Source organism: Solanum verrucosum, unplaced genomic scaffold, assembly GCF_900185275.1.
Source record: "Solanum verrucosum unplaced genomic scaffold, falcon-dt-bn FXZP01000257.1, whole genome shotgun sequence".
Lineage (NCBI taxonomy): Eukaryota > Viridiplantae > Streptophyta > Magnoliopsida > Solanales > Solanaceae > Solanum > Solanum verrucosum.
The window spans coordinates 3,658,620-3,679,882 of record NW_026020539.1 but is presented as its reverse complement, the minus strand read 5'-3'; the positions used below and the strand labels follow the sequence as shown (position 1 = coordinate 3,679,882).

Below are 21,263 nucleotides of genomic sequence, written 5' to 3'. Positions count from 1 at the left end.
GATGACGACGGGTACGTTACCTAGCTCATAAGAAATACTCTGTACATCCTAGCAAGAATGTAAAAGTTGTTGCAGATGATTCAACTAGATACGCACAACCTACTTAATCCAAAACCAAATGGTTAATTTAGCTTCCTCCCAAACCACATGTCTGCATTTTTTACCACTAAGCCTTAGGTGCATGCTTATTGTTGTGCTTTCTTTTGGGCCAACTTTTTGTGTCTAATTTTCTCAACTACTGAGAAGAAGAAGTTCCTCCTCGGGTTTCATTTGATCTTTTCCTTTTTGTCCAGATAGAGTCTGGTGGTACATTATCCCCATTTGATTGTCCCCAATTCACTAAAGATGATTTTCCCCAACCTTTGGTAGACCATTTTCCTTTTGACCAAGGAGATTCGGGTGGTCCACCATCCTCCTTAGGTTGTCCCCAACTCACTGAATGCACTCCTTCCCAACCTTCAGTAGACCATTTTCCTTTTGACTGTCCACAGCTCACTAAAGTTAATCCTTCCCAACTTTCGATAGACCATTTTCTTTTTGTTCTGATAGGTTCAGAAGGTATAGCTGCTTGAATTCCTTTCTGGCTTTCTTTACTTTGTTCCAGCTTCATGATATCTCTACAAGGAAGAGTGGTTGTATTCCATCTTCTATAAAGTTCCTTGCCTCAGAACCATCTTGAAAGGGGGTAGCACGTACAAACAACTGAAATTTTAATGTGGATATTTCAACAAGGCCATCCATAAAAGCAGAAATGTATTTGCTAGTACGCTGGATACACTTGTATATGTGTTTCACTTCTGCCTTCCCAACAGCCCTTGCAGCATTTTGAGACCGATCAGTGAAATCCTCAACCTCTAAAGATCATGATAATCCATTAATATAGCACTTCAAAGATTACTTAGCACAAACGACATCAATAAGTGAAAGATAACTACACTGATGCAACAAACTTTGGAGTTCTGTGTTTAGATAGCCAAGATGCTTCGTATGTACTTGCACATAGTCCTTTGGCCAGAGCTTCTGAACTGACAATAACTGTAATGAAATGAGACCATTATGAGCCAGAAAATTAGATGTTTGTTGGGGATACGGTGTCTCTTTAAGATTAGGCTAGATTTACTGGATTCACAGTACCTTGACTAACACCGTAACTACCAACGCAGCCACCGACTCTTTGTTTCTCATCCCATAGTTCACAAACTTATGCAATGACTTTGCCACCGCATCTGGATTAGTGCCATCTAGAAAATTTACAAGCCAAGAAATATTACTGAGCTACTCAAAACAAAAACTCTCATGAAAAAACTAGAGCAAAGAGAAAAGATCCAAAACTCAAACAAGGAAACAAGTGCTAAAACCAGAACTGCCAAGTTATGTATAAGAAAAAGAATTATGAGTATGTATCACTGCATTTGCAGCCTCACAAATGAAAGATTTTTCATACACATCCAACTCTGATGCTTAGGGTCCTATATATTTCTTCATAAGAAGTATTTCTATCATGGTCCTAATTCTTGGAAATTTTTCTTTTCTACTACAGTATTTCACAACACTGATACCAAAATTAGTACATCCCTTCAAAAAGGCGTTCAACAACTAAAAAAGTAATGGTTCATAGTTACCTTCTAATATGGCAGAAAATGGTGGCAGTATTACAGGATTTCGTGCCTGTGAAGTTCACATGACCCCAAATGAAAAGGAAAAAAAATAGATTATTAACGAAACAACTACATTAATATCCCTCTAGAAATAATATATACACATACAAAACAAATAAGCAAAAAGGCATTCAGAAACTTTGAAAAACATTCTGAATAAGCTAAGGCCATGAGGGGGGAAATTGAGATGAAGTTAATAAGCTATGGCCTTCCTAAAAAGCATGGTCTTTTGTTTTTCTAGACAAAAAGGGTTAAATACAACAACAAGAACTTTATAAGAGTAACACCGATGTCCGCTTGTACAAGAGGCTGCTTTACAAAAGGTGCACCCAACCATCTTTTTCTTTGGATAAGGCAAAATAAATTTCATTAAATAATACCAAGAAGGTACTGCAAGTCTGCAAAAGTACAAAAAGTAAATTTCTCTTACTTTTGGTGTTTTATAAGTTGAAACAATACAAACTTGGTGTTGTAAGAATACTGTAACAAACTGGGCTTTTTATTGGGCATACAATAGCCTCCTTAGAGGATACTGCTGATAGCATATTATGCGCATTTCACTAGAGTCAATTTTCTTATAATAGGGTAAAGACATTATTCATAGCTATTATCTGTATAAATTTTACGTTGGGTAAGGTTATGTAAAGTATTAAATCACCAGTAGCTCCTACACTAGCAAACTGATTAACCAAGATAACAAAACATTCAGTTCAAGGTACAATCCGTATTGACTCAAAGTGATCAGCATGCAAGTTATATAATATGTAATCAAAAACAAAGAGAAAGATGGAAACAGAGAAATAACTTGTACTTGGCTCATACCTGCAAATGAAAGCAACCAAAAGTATTACAGATAATGAGTTCAAAGTTTTGTCTCTTGAGCTATTAATATTATGTGCTTTTGCCCAAGCTTTCATCTGCAAAATGAAGAGATCATATAACAACTGATATCTATCAACACATACTAAATTAACCTCTATATCTTCTTCTATAAATAAGAATTGATTAACATGAAGTTTAAACAACTCAACCTTGCCTCCAGAAGAGGAGGGGGGCAGATATTATCACAATCTGAACTCAAAAAATGTATTTAGTAGTCCTTGTCTAAGCAACAACTTTGATTTCTATCTTTCTTTCTTTTTCTAACTTTTGTGTCAGTTGGAAGTAACAGGCATTCAACGCACTACATAAGTCGCATGGCCTTTCTAAACTTTAAAATTGCAGCCTATTATACATAAATATTCAGAAAATTATTCTTCACAAAAATAGCTGTTAGTTTCCTCCAAGTAAAGATCTAACTAGTAAAGAATATAAGGAGATGACAGGCTTATGAACATAGTGTAAGCAATATATTTCTGATAAGCTTATCCATCTAGCTACATAAAATTAGATACAATTAAAGTTCCACACCTTCCACTATATGTCAATTTACACAATGATACTAATATTAGATATTAAAACATGAGTTGCTCATCTCCAAAAAATTCTAGATATCATTTCGTTCTAGTAGAATATGTTGTCTATTGTATGGTCTGGTCTACTTAGTGTTAAATTTACAGCCTCCCCCCATCCTTCAAACACCCACCACATCCACCCTCTTCCCCTAGAATCTTCACAGGGGTGATGCAGGAACAATCTGCAGAAACTCCTAAGGTTCATTTTAAAGCATATCTTAGGCTAAAATGTCAAATTGCCAGCAAAATGCATGGAAACACCACATAGCATTGCATCATATTAATAGAGCAATTCCTGAAATGGAAAAAGCATATTTAAGCACAAGCTTAAGATCTACAAAACTCATAGTAGCAATTCATGAAATGAAAATGCTTAGAATACAAGAGTAGTTTAAATACAAAAATGCTAAAAGCATATTAAAAAAGCTAAAAGAATAAATACCCAAATTTATTGTTTGGACACAAATGCAACAACCCAATGGGGATGCAATGATAAAATCTACAAAAAAAAGAAGAAAGCTTAAGAAAAGCTTAACTAAAAGGAAAAATATATCAAAGCAAAATTATATACCTAAAAACCAATATTATAGAAAAAAGAACAAGTTTAAAAGAACAAACCAGCAGACAAATGATAGCATTCAGAAATAATATGACCTTTCTTATGACAATATTTGCACACCACATTTCTATATCTGGACTTTGACCTTGATTTAGACCTCTCACTACTTGATTCTTTCTTATTAGATCTACCTCTTACAAATAACCTTTCCCATGGGTTACACTACTTTCTCCAGTAACATCTCTATCTATCTGTTCTTTTGATTTTAAGATAGAATTCATTTCCCTGTAAGAGATATTATCCTTTCCATAAAGTATAGTATCTCTAATATGCTTAAATGATTGGGGTAAGGAAATAAGTAATAAGACGGTTTGATCCTCATCATAAACTTTAGCATCAATATTACTCAAATCCATAAGAATAGAATCAAATGCATCAAGATGTGAGAGTATAGAAGTACCTTCAACCATACGAAATGTGTAAAGCTTTTGCTTTAGGTATAGTATGTTTTCCACTGTCCTCTTTATATACAAGATTTTTAGTTTTTCCCACATGCCTTTGGCTGTGGATTCTGCAGATACTTCACATAAAACCTCATTTGAGAGATTTAAAATGATACCTGATTTTGCCTTTTTGTCTATGACGGCAAACTCCAGGTCCATCATATTTTCTGGCTTATTCTCCTTCCTTCTAGTGCCATATCTAGGCCATCTTGAATTAGTATAGCCTCCATCTTTAATTGTCACATCCCGAAGTTTGCACTTCGGTCAAATTTTTCAACATAAGTCTTTGTTACTGTCATTTTTTTTGGCTACTGAAATTAACCTGATTGGATCCGGCTCTTATACCAATTTGTTAGGATCGTGAACTCGGGTAGTGCAGAATTTAGCCAAACAATGTTATAATGACAATAAGAAAGACAATAGTAAGTTGATAATAACGAAAGTAAAGCAATTAAAGAAGACACAAAAATTTAACGTGGTTCAATCGATGTGACCTAATCCACAAGCGGAGAGGAGCAATTTGACTATATCAACAAGAGTACAAAAGAGAGTATAAAATTAGAGTAAATACTCTAATTAATCCCAAATATCCAAAGAGAATAACCTCACAAGATCTCTCCAAAGAAAGGGTTCACACAAGTGTTTCCTAACACAAACTCTCTTACAAAATTACTCTTAATGGAAAGACAAAGAAAGAAAACAATGAAATATTTTCATATGCTTCAAGGTGTGTTTCAACTAATGTCTAAGCTCCCTATTTATAGAGGAAAAAATAGGCTTGTTGATGTCATGGATGATGTCTTTGGAATATACAAAATATTAAACATCTCAATGTGAATATATTAAATATGGTGGCTTCCAAATCTTTGACAAATATAGTTGCCAAATCTTTGAAAAATATGGATGCCAAATTTCCACATTTGTGGCTTCCAAATCTTTCACAAAAGAAAGATAAAATAACTTTGTTCAATCAAACAAAAGGCCACATTACAAACTTCCTAATTGACAGATTCCATATAAACATGTCAGTGAACCCAAGGGCAAAACAAATCAATCTGTTAACTTAATCCACAACAAAAACATTTTCGCGGGGGTTATAATCCAAGTTATATTCCTTAGTCACAACAGAGTCATTAAGTAAGGAAGTAATAGAACATTTTGTGAAAACGAATCGATATCTATTAGCTGGTAGATACCTCATGAGTTGGGTATGTGGTGTGTGTAATCTTTTCTATCATCAGATACACTAAGATGATTCTTGATATTTTATAAATTAGGTAAGTTACATGCGCTTTGCGCAATTATGTATATTCAAGTCACCACGTACAATTATTTGTGGTTAATGATTAAAGATTGTGCGATAATATCCGTTTACCGTTTTGATTTTGTACACCAATGAAACTTTGTTGACATCCATTTCTGGATATTGGTCCAAGTAATTACAATATTTTTTTTAGCTACGTATATGAGAAATTAAAGGGATTGTAAAGGGTTAGAAAAAGATAGAGTTTATCTTTGGATGCTTATACCAAAAAAGCAAGTGGCGCAGTAAACAAAGGAAGCAAAGGGCAAAATAGTAGAGTAAACAGAGGATGTGAAGGAAACAAATCGCAATCGAAAGTGGGAAAAGATAAATGTCTTTCCTAATTTTGTGAGGGAGCCACGTAGGATGTTCTATGGAGAGAAGCACAAGGTGTGAATATACAATCTTCTTTGTACTCCTGAACCTTCTACTCAACTAGAAGTTCATTGTGCATCTGGAGACGACGATCTTGAATATCATTTCCCTGAAGTGCGAAAGTATTTGGATTGGCAATTTAAAGTGTGGGGGTAACACTTCATTCTTTTGTCACTTTTGGTGGGATGATAAAGAAAATGTATTCGATGTATTTAACAATTCAATCCAATCTATTGTATTGACGAAGCAATTGATTTTGTTCCAGAATATACTACCCAATGCAAATGGAAAGTGGAGCCTGACGGTATCTATTTTGAATAACAAATCATGACACCAACAAGATAATAATAACTTTTAACATGTAACACAAAAAATGTCTAGAAAGTCTCGCCAAAGTCCAATGTGAGTACTCATTTTAATTATCGTGTTTTAACTTCTACTAGTGAGGACTCTTTCATTACATTTTTAAATAAAGATCAATGATTAACCGAATAGTACCAATATGATTCGAATATTTTTGAAAATTCTAATATTAGTTATAATGTTTACAGAGTTTCACCAAACTCCAATATGACTTATAGCCTTATCACGTTCTAACTTCCAGAAGTGACGACTCCTATTTAATGTTTTTTAAGAAATATCAAAATTTTACCAAACTATACATCTCTAAATGGACTTAAGCAAGAAAAGAGCTTCAAATTCCATCAGAGATGTACTAAGCTGGCAATCACTCACTTATATAAAAGAAATTTATCGCAATAATCTCAAGATACAGCATACAACAGATATTCAAAGGAAGGATAAACTTATTCAACCCTTTGTTACAACAATCTCAAGATACTACATATAACAGATATTCAAGGGAAGGAGAAGCTTTTTTCAACTTTTATCGCAGCGACAACATAGGTAGCAAACATGAAGAATAGGGAAGCATCATCTTGATTCTTGCAGATCGGCAGAGGATGGAATAATAGCTCTTCAACATCAACTTTCCACCTCCTGAAATATCAAAAGTACATAACAGTTAACAAAGCACCTGAGTGATATTTCACATGATGACTAGTAAAAACAGTTTATATGTGACCAACAAGGAAAACCAGCAAAACCAAATAGTAACCAAGTTGCTCACACTGGGGTGCAAGTGTTCGATAAGGATGAAGATCTAGAAGTCGGATCCTTTCTGATCTAAATTTTAAGATTCGGAGGTACGGATCCAAGTATGAACATGGGTGCCAATACAAAATAAAATAACCAAAATTTGATATTGGTACAAATTTTATAAAATAACCTATTAAACTGAACTATTGACAAATAAAAAGGTGATGGTCCAGACTAATAACAGCTTGACATATCTAGCGATGATTTGTGATTATGCGAGAGAGCTGCTCTGTTAAGCCAGCCAATGATGGGTGAGTTACCCCATCTACTCACACTGCACTGTCAAAGTATTATTAGTGTTGGAATAACAATACTTCATACTATACCAGTATCACATAATCCCAAACGAACCCTCTATTTACGTTAAGGCTTGAAGCTTTGATTTTGTCCCAATCGTCTTATTGCTCCCACTTGGGTGACAAGCTCATGCTATTGAGCTCAGCGATATACAGTGTCTGTTGAGTTCTTATTAAATGTTTGTATTCGTCTTCTGCCACCGGTGTGGGACAAAACACACTAAATTCTACATTGAATGTTTTAGTATGTGCGTTGATATGCCTAGCAAGTCAAAATTGCATATGCTAAAACATACGATGTAGGATTTAGTGTGTCTTGTCCCACATCGGTGGCAGAAGAGAAATACAAACATTTAATAAGAACTCAACATACATTGTATATCCCTAAGCTCAGTAGCATGAGCTTGTGACCCAAGTGAGAGCAATAACATAGTTGGGAAAAGCCACATCTTCAGCCCTTGACACAAATAATGCATTGGTTTGGGTTTACATTAATAAGCGGCTAGTTTGATGTTGTTAAAGACCAGTTCGCGCACAATCTCAAGTCACCACTAGAGATTTCAGGTTGTTATTGGTTTGGACAATTATTTTTTTATTAGACCTTACTCTATTAACATTAATGTTCTTGTTTCCTTATTAATTAAGTTTTAATTTAAAAAGGATTATTAATGAAGGTCTTGTATCAAACAAAACAATCATATGCTTAGTGTTATTGGCGTGTTTATTACACGTCATGATTTCCATGTCCCTCGCGCTCTATATTCTAATTCTATCTAGAGGCATAACATCCCCTTAAAACAATGCTCAAAAAGAGCTAAAATGTCTATGGCATTTACTTTTGAGTGTTGAAGATACCAAACATTACAACCAAATAGTTGTCTCAAGGAAATATGCAAAAAGGAAAAAGACAAACAAGATCTCCAAGTAGATGAGATGTAAAGGTGCGCGTAGCATATGCAAAGTTTTTTTTATAATAATAAAGAAACATAAAAATATATAAGGCGGGACTCTTACAAGTCATTACCAACAACACTGTCATCCCTCTAAGCTTTTGCAGCCTTCACTCGTGCTTGATTTGTTTTGTAAAAAGGGACAAACTAGGCTTTCAATGTAGATGTTTGACGCAATACTGTGATGAAACTTAGAAACCTTTGTATATCTGACTGATTCATCCTCCGGATTGTATATCAGGTAATTTAATTTAGATAGAATCAATATTTCACCTTTGTTTGACATACATAGTGTCGTAGAAATAACATAAGGAATAACAGAAGTAAAGAAGCGTTTGTCAAAATCAGCAGGATATTTGATGGTAAAAAAAAATTTCAACGACCCAAATTCTTTCATAACCCACACATCTGCATGACTTTCCCTAAAATAAAACACAAAAAAATCATTTCCCAACACTCATACCGACGAAAAACTACCTCATTCTTGAGAGCAAGGCTTCTCCACCTTTCCCCACTTTTCATCAGCCAAATCAAAAGAAACTACGGACCAATCAACCGATGTATCTAGTCCAACAATAGTAGCGGGCCAATATAGCTTCCCGTTCAAAAACTTACCAAAAACATTTAATATCCCCTCACTCGGGCAATCATCAACACTTTTCCAAGAATCAGCTTTTAGACTATATAAGTTAACCTCACCTTGAAGTGGACTCTCAGATTTATTAATAGAGACTACCTTATAATCATCACGAAATTCATCATATCCAAAACCATATATGTGACTAGTATGAAGTCTACAATTAGGAAACTGCTTGAACTTCCTAATTGACAGATTCCACATAAACATTCCAGCTTCCTCAATTGCAAGACAAAACAATCCATTAATTGAACCGACAACCCAAACATGTGTTCCCGCGTCATTCATTGGATAATCCAAGTTACAATGCTCAATCACAGAGTCATTAAGTAATGAACTAACAAAGTAGTTCTTAAGAGTGTATTGATATCCCTTAATAGGGGGGTGCCTATAGGTCAACACAAGGCTATGTTGTGTGTAATCTTTGTTATTTTCTAAGATTTGATATTTCTTCAGATGATTCATGATAAATTCAAGGCTCGATATTAAAGAAAGCCAAGATCTCGATACACACCTGAATTTCCAAAGGGATTTCACTAGAAGCCTTAACAGGATTTCAGTGACGAATTCTGATGGCAGAGTACGGATTGAATGGACAATGATTTTGCCTTTGAAGACTTCATCTTTTTCAAAATCCATTTTGGAGTTCTGCTGTGGAGGAAACTATTTTTCCACAAATGAAGACCTAAAAAGGGGGGACAATAATATTTTGGGCCCTGAAATTCTAGTTGTTTTTCTTTTTTTTTAATTAGGAAAAATGACATTAATTATGTTTTTGTTTCTAACCAAAAAAATAGACCAAGTTTCAGCTAAGCTAATTATCTGTAACACCTCTGTATTTGAAAGAGCTAAAAATAGAAAGAACTAAATTGGAAATAGCAAAATTCTGAAAGTTTGCAAGTTATGCATAAATTATGAGTTTTGGATCAACTTAAAACGACCATAACTTTCAGTACATAATGAGTTAGGTGGCCCATAAGATATCAAATGAAAGGTCTTGGTATCCTCTTTCCAACGCCCCTGAGTTTGCCAATTTTTGAGCTCGTATGAGGGACATATACCTGTTTGAAGCCAGGCTGTCCATTTAAGATAAGTTATCCGAAAACATGAGGGGTATTTTCGTCTTTTCCTTACCTAATCAGATTAAAACCAAATTTGGTAATATTTAGGGGTCTAAACTGATTTGGTTCAATTTTCACAAATCCAATTTATGCTTAGGGTTTTGAGAGGAGTTCAAGAAGAGGAGGAAAGGAGAAAAGTTCAAGGTGTTCGTCAAGATTCTTGAATTGTGTTGCAGATTTCGCCAAGGGTTTGATCACTAAGAGGTATGTGAGTTCTCATATTGTTGGGTTCATTCACCCACACGTCAATCATGTTAGTTTCATGCAATTTCGTTCAAAAGATTGAAGGATTTGAGTTCTGGTTGAGTTTTCTTGGAATTTTCTTTAGTAATCTTGATTGTTGGGATTTTGATGAGTTCTTGAGATAAAAGTTAGTGATTTGAGGGTGGTTTTAAATAGATTATCGTGTACATATGTTGAGTATTCGATTATAAGTGATTGGGGAAGAAACCATTCGATTCTAGACGAGTTATGGTCAGAAAATGAGAAAGAAAAGTCGTCGGGATTTTCTGGGTTGGGGTTGGCGCGCCGCCCCAGCAGTGCACCATAAACACTTCTCTAAAGTTTGAGGGCTGGTGCCCTATGCCACTTAGTGCACCAGGGTTGCCTGCCTCCACCCGTTCTCCGTTGTTTAAGTTGTCTGAGTTCTTTCGTAGGGTTCCTTCACTCTCTATCAATTCTAACTACTCTAAACTACTTCTAAACATCTAGAAATTGTCCATAACATGAATCATAACCTTGAATCCATAATTCAAATTCAAGGAAAGAGTTAAGGGTCAAGTCTTCAGAGCTCCTCGAGTCATTTTAAGAAGTCTTTTACAAATCTTTTAATCTTGTTTTAAATGACTTGAGCACTAAGTTGAGGAAGAGTAGAGCTAAGTTCATTTTCTTTAAAATGATATATGGGAGCTAAGTATTCCCAAGAGCAATTGTTTTTACATTTAAGATGAGAGGAAACACTGATTTCCAAAGATTTCATGAACAGTTTTCAGTACTATCTCTTTTTAGAGTAACCTTTTGAGTAATAATCTCAAAGTTGAGGAAGAGGAAATTTTTTCTTTAAAACATAGGGCATTTCTGGCAGCGTGGGCTAGACGTTGTATCATCACATAGCTCATATTGATGGTTGTCCATTAGAGAATCTCCCAAACATAGTTTACTTTGTATTTTGCATAAAAACAAAGTTTATATTGTATTGTATAATACATTGAGTTGTTATCTACTGTTTTAAAGCTTTTCTTTATACTGCATTATTTCTATTGCTTTATACTGAAATGAGGTTTAGTTGAGTTGAGATAAGGTAAGTGTTTCTTTAGTTTCAGTTCAATCTTATGTCTTGTTTTAGATTTCATCTCGCATGCTTGTAGATTCCATGTACTGACGCCATTTGGCCTACATCTTTTATGATGCAGATACAAGTAACCAGGATCAGCATCCAGCGCTTCATTCATCCAGTCGAGTTTCAGAGTTATTTGGTAAGCCTCCTTGCTTCTGGAGGATCCCTTTATTATGTTTTATCATTTCAGTTTTGTTAGGATGATCGGGGGTCTTGTCTCGACATCCCTCATAGTATTAGAGGCTTCATAGATAGATAGATGTTAGTTCATGAGTCTTGTTCATTTTAGTTGTTATGTTAAAGACTTGAGTTGCCTCTTTGGCCAGTGAAATTTTTCCTTTAAAACATTCTGAGTTTATTACATGAGTTTATCTTTTGAGTTCTTTTAAATGTTGAGTTAGTCTTCCGCTGAGAGTATTGAGTCAGGCCAAGGGTTCACTTGAGGCCAACAATGGTTCTCAAGTGCCGGTCATGCCAAAGGTGTAGGCTCGGGGAGTGACATTATCTATTTGGTCATTAACTAATCAGGTCTATGTCTATACTTAAATCTTGACCTTGTTGTTGCTTCACTTGGAAATACTGGAAAGCTGAAATGTTAAAATTTGACTTGCCGCAAATGTCGTAAATTTTTTTGACTAAGTAATAAATCAAATGAATTGGAAATATCGAGAGGAGCTCATATCAAAGTTTCAGGACAAGTTTAGACGAGATTTGAGTTGTGTGTCCATTAAAATCCGCCATTAAAGAGTTTTGCAACTCAAATTTAAAATTCAATCTATCGCAAACGTGAAATGTTTCGAGTGGATAATATATAATCACGACATCGAGAGGAGTTAACGTGAAAATTTCAGGATTGTTTAGCAGAGATTTGAGTTGAATATCCATTAAAATCCATCATTAAAGAGCTTCGAAGCTCAAATTTGAAATTCGACCTGCCACAAACATGAATTGTTTCTAGTGGATAATATGTAATCAAAACATCTAGAGGAGCTCATATCTAAAATTTATGACGGTATAAAGAAGATTTGAATTGGTCGGGAAAAAAATCAGGTCGTGACGAAGATAAATTGTTGCATGTTATGTTATATTATGTTCGCTATACTAACATTTCTCTATAGCAGTCAAATGTATTTAATCAAACGATGACGTTAAGAGATGTTTGAGTGTATATGAAATCAAAAAGGTTCCATTGTAAAGATGAATACCCTATACAATTGACATAAAAAAACTTATCCTTTGCCCAAGATTTTCATACCTTTTTAGCCTAAATAAAGTGGACACAAACAAATATGGAAATAGAAGAACATCATTTTCTTATGAATATCAATGAGTATAAAAATACAATGACAGTTGCGTAGTACGATGGATTTATGTTCTGTTTACAGTTAAAAAAACCCTACTTTTATAGCGTTCCGACTTCTACTAGTGTTCTTAGATAATGTTTTTTTAAAAATATCTAAAATTAATCGAACTATACCAATATCCAAGAGAAACCTATATGAATGGAATGGTTTTGGAAATGTAATTCTTTGGTTATACAAAATAAAAATAACCGAAAATTGATCTTGGTACAAATTTTATAAAATAACTGATTGAACTAAACAATTGACAAATAAAAAAAAGATGGTCCAGACTAATAACAGCTTGACATATCTAGTGATGATTTGTGATTATGCGAGAGCTCTATTTATGTTAAGGGATGAAGCTTTGATTTGTCCCAATCATCTTATTGCTCCCACTTGGGTTACAAGCTCACGCTACTAAAGCTCAACGACATGTAGTGTCTGGTTGAGTTCTTATAAAAAGGATGTGATCATATTTTGCAACTGATGTGGGACAAGAGATTTAGTAGACTTAAAATCTTGAAAAATAAATGTGGGATAAGTTTTTAATTTTGGTGACTGTCGTCGAACATTTAATTGAAGGCCACATGTCCAATCTGGTATCTTTTTTATATTTTCTGGTAATTTAAAATCGTTCATTTGACTTGTTAGCGAAGGGTAGCACGAATATTGCACTTTCGATCAACGCGATAGCATAAATAATCCCAACTATTAACAGATGACATGGATGAGCCATTTCAGATGGTTCATTTGAAACATTTTTGTGGGTGCTATAATCTAAGTTGTATTCCTCAATCACAACAGAGTCATTAAGTAAGGAAGTAACATAACAGTTGTTCAAAAGTTATCAAAATCCATTACCATGTAGGTAACTGGGATCAACACATGGACCCAATACCCAGCTCGGATATTTCATAACTGTTTCATTCAAAAAGCAGGCTAGGGGATTAACGATATTATATTGGTTTCATCGCCCCCAACAGATCGAACAACAACAATGTGTGTTATCTTTGCTATCAAATAATGACATCGATGAGCCTTTTCTCAAACGGAAATGGCATAAACACTACAACAAAAATGATCTTTAATGGAAATTAATTAACGGCAATAGCTTAATTTCCACCAAAGATGTATTTTTTGCGGTAATAACAATTTTTGTATATGTCCCTAAAGTCTTTAGCGACATTAGATCTAATGACACAAAACTAATGCCAGAAATTTACCAACAAGTATACTACTGAATGATCCTTTTTCAAGTTTCTTCCCTTTTAAGCTCGAAACTCATTACAAGCTGAACAAATCAAGCACGAACATTGTCATACATTTATATGAAGGGATTTTACGCGTAGGAGAAGCATGTTCAACCTTTTGTCACGACAAGTTCAAGATATTACATTCAAATCTGTTCTAACATTTATATATGGCTTTGGGATTAAAGGCTAACTTAAGGAAATATTGAACTTACTGTGGGGAACTGCCTTTCAAGTATGTAGGAGTCGACTCTAATCCAAAATTGTCTCGGTTCATGAGAAACCTATATGATTGGAATGGATTTCGAAGTCTAATTTTTGGTCAAATAAAAAGATGATGGTCCAAACCGGTAACAGCCTGACATTTCTAGTGTTGACTCAGGAGTGTGCGTGAACTGGTCTTTGACAGCATCAAACTAGCTGTCATGTAATGTGAGACAATGAGAGCGTTGCTCTGTTAACCCAGCCGATGAGGGGTGAGTTGCCCCATCAACTCCCACTGCTTACTGCCATGTCAAAGTACTATTATTATTTATTTAATGTTGGGTATATAGCAAGAGTTAATGGAAAATAGAGGGAAGATGAAAAGAGAGGAACTTGAAAAGTCCTCTTATGCTTTAGTGAAAAGGCATTTCTCCCTCATCGGTGGTGGAAAGAAAAATAGAAGAGTTTAAATAGAGAAACACTTCTATTAATTGTTAAAAAGGTTGGAAAAAGGGACCCTCCTCACGCCGTCATCACTTGGCTCGGCTTCGGTTTGGCTTTGGCTTTGGAAAATGATCGATCGAGAGATTATTTTTGGACAAAGTTTGAACGACCCGACTCGGATCCGCGCGCAACCCATTTTATTTGAATTTTCCGCCGTTGGAAATGACTGTTATGAAAGGTTGCAACTTTCAGGAACACTATGCATTCAGTAGGTTTGATCTTTTTCCGTTCTGTTTTTCCAGATTCTGGTATGTTTTACAGATTTTAGTTTTTTGTAAATTAATTTCTTTTCTTCTGTTTCATCACTGGTTCATTGGAAACTTTGGTAACTTCGTGTTTCTGCAAAGTTTCTGGTAATCAGTGCTACTGTTTTAAACACAGATTGGCAACATTTATTAGTGTCAGAATAGTAATACTTCATATTATTAACAAGAACCGCTTATTATTATAAACCCAAACCAACGCACTATTTGTGTCAAGGGCTGAAGATTTGTTTTGTCCCGATCATCTTATTGCTCCCACTTGGGTTACAAGCTCACGCTACTGAGCTCAACGATATACAGTGTCTGTTGAATTCTTATAAAATATATGTATACATCTTCTGGCACCGGTGTGGGACAAGACGCACTAAGGTTTTACCATATGCGATGATATGCCTAGCAAGCAAATGCTTTTTCCATATATGCTCATCTCCAAATGAGTTGAATAAATACATTAATTTTCTAACTTTTTGTGTTATTGTAAAAAGAGGACAAACAGCTTGAAAACTAGAACCTTATATATAGGAATTTTGTCAGCTAAGAAAAAAATTCTCAAACAAAGCACAAGAATAATCATTTTTCAAGCTTCTTCCCTTTAAAGCATGTATCATTTGGAAATTCATTACCAGCACTAACAATGTCATAGGTATGAAGAAATTTACGCATAGGAGAAGCTAGTTCAACCTTTTGTCTCAAGATACAACATACAGCATACAACAAATATTCAATAGAATAACGCCACGGGCCACAATCAATCTTGATGCCTGATAAAAAAAAGATGTAATTGAATGTAGAGTGTTATAAACTGTACTGCAAAATTCTTTTGTTTGGTTTACTATCAGGTAGCTCTTATTACCCCAATCATGAGTGGAATTTTAGATTTTCGAACGAATAGTACTGATTGGTAATGGAACTGAGTGTTCATATTGGTACAAGAGATAGGATCCTTGTCCATTTGTCCTAAAAAATAGGACATCAAAAACTTATCCCTTTTAAGAATGTACACTGGAAATTGATTACAAGCTAAACAAATCAAGCACTACCATTGTCATATATATAAAAGAAATTTATCGTAATAATCTCAAGATACAACATAATCTCAAGATACAACATACAACAGATATTCAAAGGAAGGAGAATATTGTTCAACCGTTCGTCACGACAGTCTCAAGATACTACACATACAACAGATATTCAAGGGAAGGAGAAGATTTTTTTCAACTTCTATCACAGCGACAACATAGGTAATACTAAGTTCAGCAAACATGAAGAATAGGGAAGCATCATCTTGATTCGTGCAGCTGACAGAGGATGGAATAATTGCTCTTCAACATCAGCTTTCCACCTCCTGAAATATCAAAAGTACATAACAGTTAACAAAGCACCTGAGTGATATTTCACATAACAGTTTATATGTGAGCAACAAGGAAAACCAGCAAAACCAATTAGTACCCAATTTGCTCGCACTTAGGGGTGACAATTTCAACCCATATTAATGAAATGAGTCCATTTTGCCCATATTTAATGACTTAGATCACTCATATTTTAATTGGTTAAATATGGGCTTCAAGCTATTTTAAGAGTCTCTACAAATATGGTCAAAATGGGTTAAATATGGGTATCCATATTGACCCATAATAGATCACTTACTTTTCATTTCCACTCAAAATTCTTAATTGTGCTAAAAAATGAAAACTTTAATATTAATTTTCAACAGTTCAATTAATTTTCAAACTTAATGGAAAAAATAGATTTTTATTTTTTTTGGAAAACAAAAAAAAATAGGGGTAGGTTGGTGGAAGGGGGGGGGGCCTGGGGGTGAGGGGTGCCCGGGGGAGAGGGTAATTTTTTCCTTTTGAAAAATCTTTTTTTTTTTTGTTTTTGAAAAACAAAAAAAAAATTAGGGGTCGATTGGTGGAAGATGGAAAGGGGGGGTGGGGGCGAGTTACCCCATCTACTCACACTGCTATGTCAAAGTATTATTAGTGTTGGAATAACAATACTTCATACTATACCAATATCACATAATCCAAAACGAACACTCTATTTATGTCAAGGCTTGAAGCTTTGATTTGTCACAATCATCTTATTGCTCCACTTGGATTACAAGCTCACGCTACTGAGCTCATGAGTGATATACAGTGTCTGTTGAGTTTTTATAAAATATATGTATTCGTCTTCATCATCGCATATGCTAAAACATTCAATGTAGAATTTAGTGCATCGCATATGCTAAACATTCAATGTAGAATTTAGTGCATTGCATATGCTAAAACATTCAATGTAGAATTTAGTGCGTGTCTTGTCCCACACCGGTGGCAGATGCGAGCACCTACTCTAACCCTAGATAAAAGAATTCTTATCATCCAATTAAATTGAAAAACTGCAGAAGTAAACAAAAAATTAATATATTACCCTATTTAGCTATGAAGACCAATTATCAATTTTAATAAAAATACAATATCCTTAAAAAATATACACGGAATCCTTTTTAGGAACTAGTCTGAACAGGTACAAGAGCTTCTAATAGAATACAATATTTGAAAAATAAGACACAACTTTCACCATAAGGAAGAGCGGAGTAGAAGCGATCCATTGGAATGTCATAATTAAAGTATTTTTCTTCTTCAACAATTAATTTTTTTACTCAAAATAGTTATAAAATTTACATAAATATTAGCGGCATTCAAAATAATAAAAGTTACAACTAAAGGATATATGAATTTAAAATTAAAGACTAAAGCTAAAGCAGGGCTTATCATATTAGTACTGACACTAATCTTTAAAAAAAAAAAAATGTCCATACTGAAACAGACATATTAACAAAAACTTGCCTTCTTCAACTTCCAAACTCCGTCTTATAAGAGAATCTCAACGGAAATACATTAACCTCTCAACAAAATTAATCATAAGATTTAACTTTCCGCTACCTTTCGTTTTATCTTAATTTATTATGACTTTATGTGATGCATTTCACTTTGTAGTTTATTTTAAAGATAAACGAATCGTTTATGTTTAGTATTCTTTTCATTTTAATTTCTTTTGATAGATTATTTTTAGTCTGTTTAAAGTATGAGTTTTTTTAGCACTCTTTAATTTTAATTTTTTGTATTATATTTAAGATCACAAGATTAAATAATAGTTGAGTACAATCAACATATATTTAATTTTAGACCATAATATTCAAAAATATTTTCTTATTTTTTTAACTTTGTGTCAAGTCAAAATAAAAAAATAAAAATAAAAAATGGATGAAGTATTATAATTTATTTTTATTTTCTTACTGAAATAATTTTTAGCTTCACAAAGATTATAAATTTCAAAGGATAAAGAATTCGAAAATATGATATTGATTGCAAGGAGCATAAATTCTACCCGATCGCATGCACATGTAAAGATACAAATGGCCTAGTATAGTGCTCCCCCAGTCCCAATTTATTTATAATTTTTATAGATTATAAATTTAGAAGTGTTTTCTTTCTTTTAAAATATTTTATTCGAAAATGTATGACATGAATTGAAACTGGCAGAATATTTCATCTTTTTATCAAGAATTCAGTGAGAAGTAAAAAGTGTTCAAAGATACTTCAAGTAGAAGGGAATGAGATATTTAGACAATAATTGAAGTAGTAGAGTATATTTTTTCTTTATACCTCATGATAAATTAGAATAATGATGACCCTACGTCTCCATATATACTCATCCTGCATGCCCAACAAATGGATAAAGAATTCGAAAATATGAAATTGATTGCAAGGAGCATAAATTCTACCCCATCGCATGCACATATAAAGATACAAATGGCCAAGTGTAGTATAGTGCTCGCTCAGTCTCAATTCATATGACACATTTCATTTTTCGAGAGTCAAACACTTTGAGTTTGACCGAAAATTTCCTTATGGAATCTTCAATTTTTTAAATTTAAATTTATATATTTGTAAACTATGTACGTAAAAGGTATTATATGAAAAAATTACGACAGTCAAAGATATATTGTTTGAATTTAGAATTTATCCAAAATGTGTCACATAAGTCGGGACAGAGATTTGGTTGGTATTATATATCAGAAGTGAGGGTTAGTTAATGTTAAGTCATCAAGAAGAAAAATATGCCTTGGTTAATTAATAAAGATGCAAGCATAGCACTAACTAAGGATCAAGTGGAGAGAATTCTGAAGAGATATGACAAGAATGGAGATGGAAAGTTAAGCAAGCAAGAGCTAAAAGTAGCTTTTAAGGAGATGGGCTTACGCTTCTGTGAATGGAAAGTTGGGAGAGCCTTCCATCATGCAGACATGGACAGAGATGGATATATCAACAAAGAAGAGATGAGTGAACTAGTCAAATATGCTTCTAAATGGGGTATTAAGACTTATTAGTATAATATATATTTTCTAATGTAAATAATTATATACTTCTTCTTCCTTAGTTTCATCTTGTCTACTTCTTTTTTGGACTCAAGACCCTTGTAACTTTTGGAGGGAAAGAGCTTAGTGTGTTTGATATATATATATATCTAAGTTTGAAATGGTACGTGATCCGTGTTTGCTCGCTCAAAAATGCTATATGTTATATGTTAAGTTGCACAAATATATATCTTCTTTTTATTCTTTATGCTTTTATTTGTGGCTATCAAGTTTCTTAGCTAATCCCATGTTTATGCATGGTTTCGAGAAATCTAAATTAAATCATGACTAAATACCACATAACTCAATTGATCATATTTTTCAACGAATTTAACATCTAATGATGGATTCTAAATCAATCAATATTTTCCTATGGATCGATTGCATATGTTTAATTTATCTTTACTTATATATATATTGTTCAATATTACATTCATGGATAATATTACTAATTTTTTTTTTTACCTCAAATGGTTACCATGATTCTTTCTTAATACTTTTTTGAAAGAAAAATTATGCATGATAGGAAACTAATCAATACTTTTTTATTTCTCCTAGTTTTATATAAATACAGGAACTCATTATTCAAATAATTATTCAGAACTAGCTAGATAAGTTCATATATCCCTCGTAATTCTTATTTGGAAACTCGTTATACAACTTCATTAATCATCATTTGATGTTCAAACTGAACAAATTGATTTTTGTGATTTTCTAATTGGTTTAAAGTCTTATAAATTAAATTTCATAAATTCATTTTTTTCTCAATCTATCTCATATATTATCCACTCACTCAAAACTACTTGGTCTTTGTATCCTTTTTTATCTTCTGTCGATAAGAATGAACTTTTTGAGTTGTTCATTAACCCCCCACCCCTCACATATGATTCGTATGATCTTCGAACGCATTCAATAAGTGATCAAATCATTTTATAATATGTGTATTCCATATCCGATAATACTTTTTATTGAAATCATATCTATATTAACATGGTGGTAGAAAGAGTAGCATGTTATGTCTGGACTTCAAATAATTTTTTTAAGAGATAAGTGTCAAAAACACATCTAAACTATCTTCTTCTTTTTTTTAATTTCATACTTAAACTATTGAGAGTGTGAGTTTCATACATAAACTATCACTTTTTAGTTTGACAAACACACCTCAGTGGTGTGTGTAATGCACTCTTTTTTATTTGAAAAACCTTGACACATGGCATTCCACATGGATAAAATATTTCACCTTGACAAAAATTAAATAATAAATAATTAATATTAATTAAAAATTAAAGATTAAAGATTAAAGTATTAATATCTCAATAGTTTAGGTATGAAACTCACACTCTCAATAGTGTGGTATGAAACAATTCCACACTGATGTGTGTTTCTCAAACTAAAAAGTGATAGTTTAGGTATGAAACTCACACTCTCAATAGTTTAGGTATGAAACTAAAAAAAAAGTACAGTTTAGGTGAGTTTTTGACATTTATCTCTTTTTTAACGATATTAATAGTTCTATATTATCGGATTCTATATTATCAATTATTCTTTTATTATTTGTGTAACTAAGTAAATATATACCTGAAAAAAGAACATTTAATAGTTAAAACAATTCATTCGACGATTTATATTTTTTTTGAATTTGTGCATTATGAAAAAGAGAGATTCGCCTCAATATACCTTACAAACGAGATCAAATGCTTAAAGTTCCTTCACAAATATTATTTATTATGTCCTAAGCTTCGCAACCAATATTAAAAACAAGCACCTAAAATAGTTCACAAACACCGAAAACAATCCATACATTAGCTAAAATGACAAATTTTTTTATTAAAGACATAACTCGTCAAAACAATCGGAAATTTTTCCATAAATTATCACAAAAGGGTCATTTGATAATAAGCTTTCTAACAAATTACTAATGGATGTTTTTCTATTGCTAACAAATTA

General features: G+C 33.3%; 1 protein-coding gene and 1 pseudogene across 1 annotated transcript; both read right to left on the bottom strand.

Annotated features, from left to right (window-relative positions):
• Window positions 1–235: 235 nt before the first annotated feature.
• Window positions 236–4,336, bottom strand: LOC125809914 (uncharacterized; annotated as a pseudogene).
• A 4,398-nt stretch (window positions 4,337–8,734) lies between these two features.
• LOC125809913 (F-box/kelch-repeat protein At3g23880-like) lies at window positions 8,735–9,532 on the bottom strand. The gene is made up of 2 exons (XM_049489455.1): window positions 9,408–9,532; window positions 8,735–9,230 (listed from the first exon to the last, which is right to left on the bottom strand). Exons 1-2 carry the CDS (start codon window positions 9,530–9,532, stop codon window positions 8,735–8,737), a joined length of 621 nt encoding a protein of 206 aa, XP_049345412.1.
• Window positions 9,533–21,263: the final 11,731 nt, after the last annotated feature.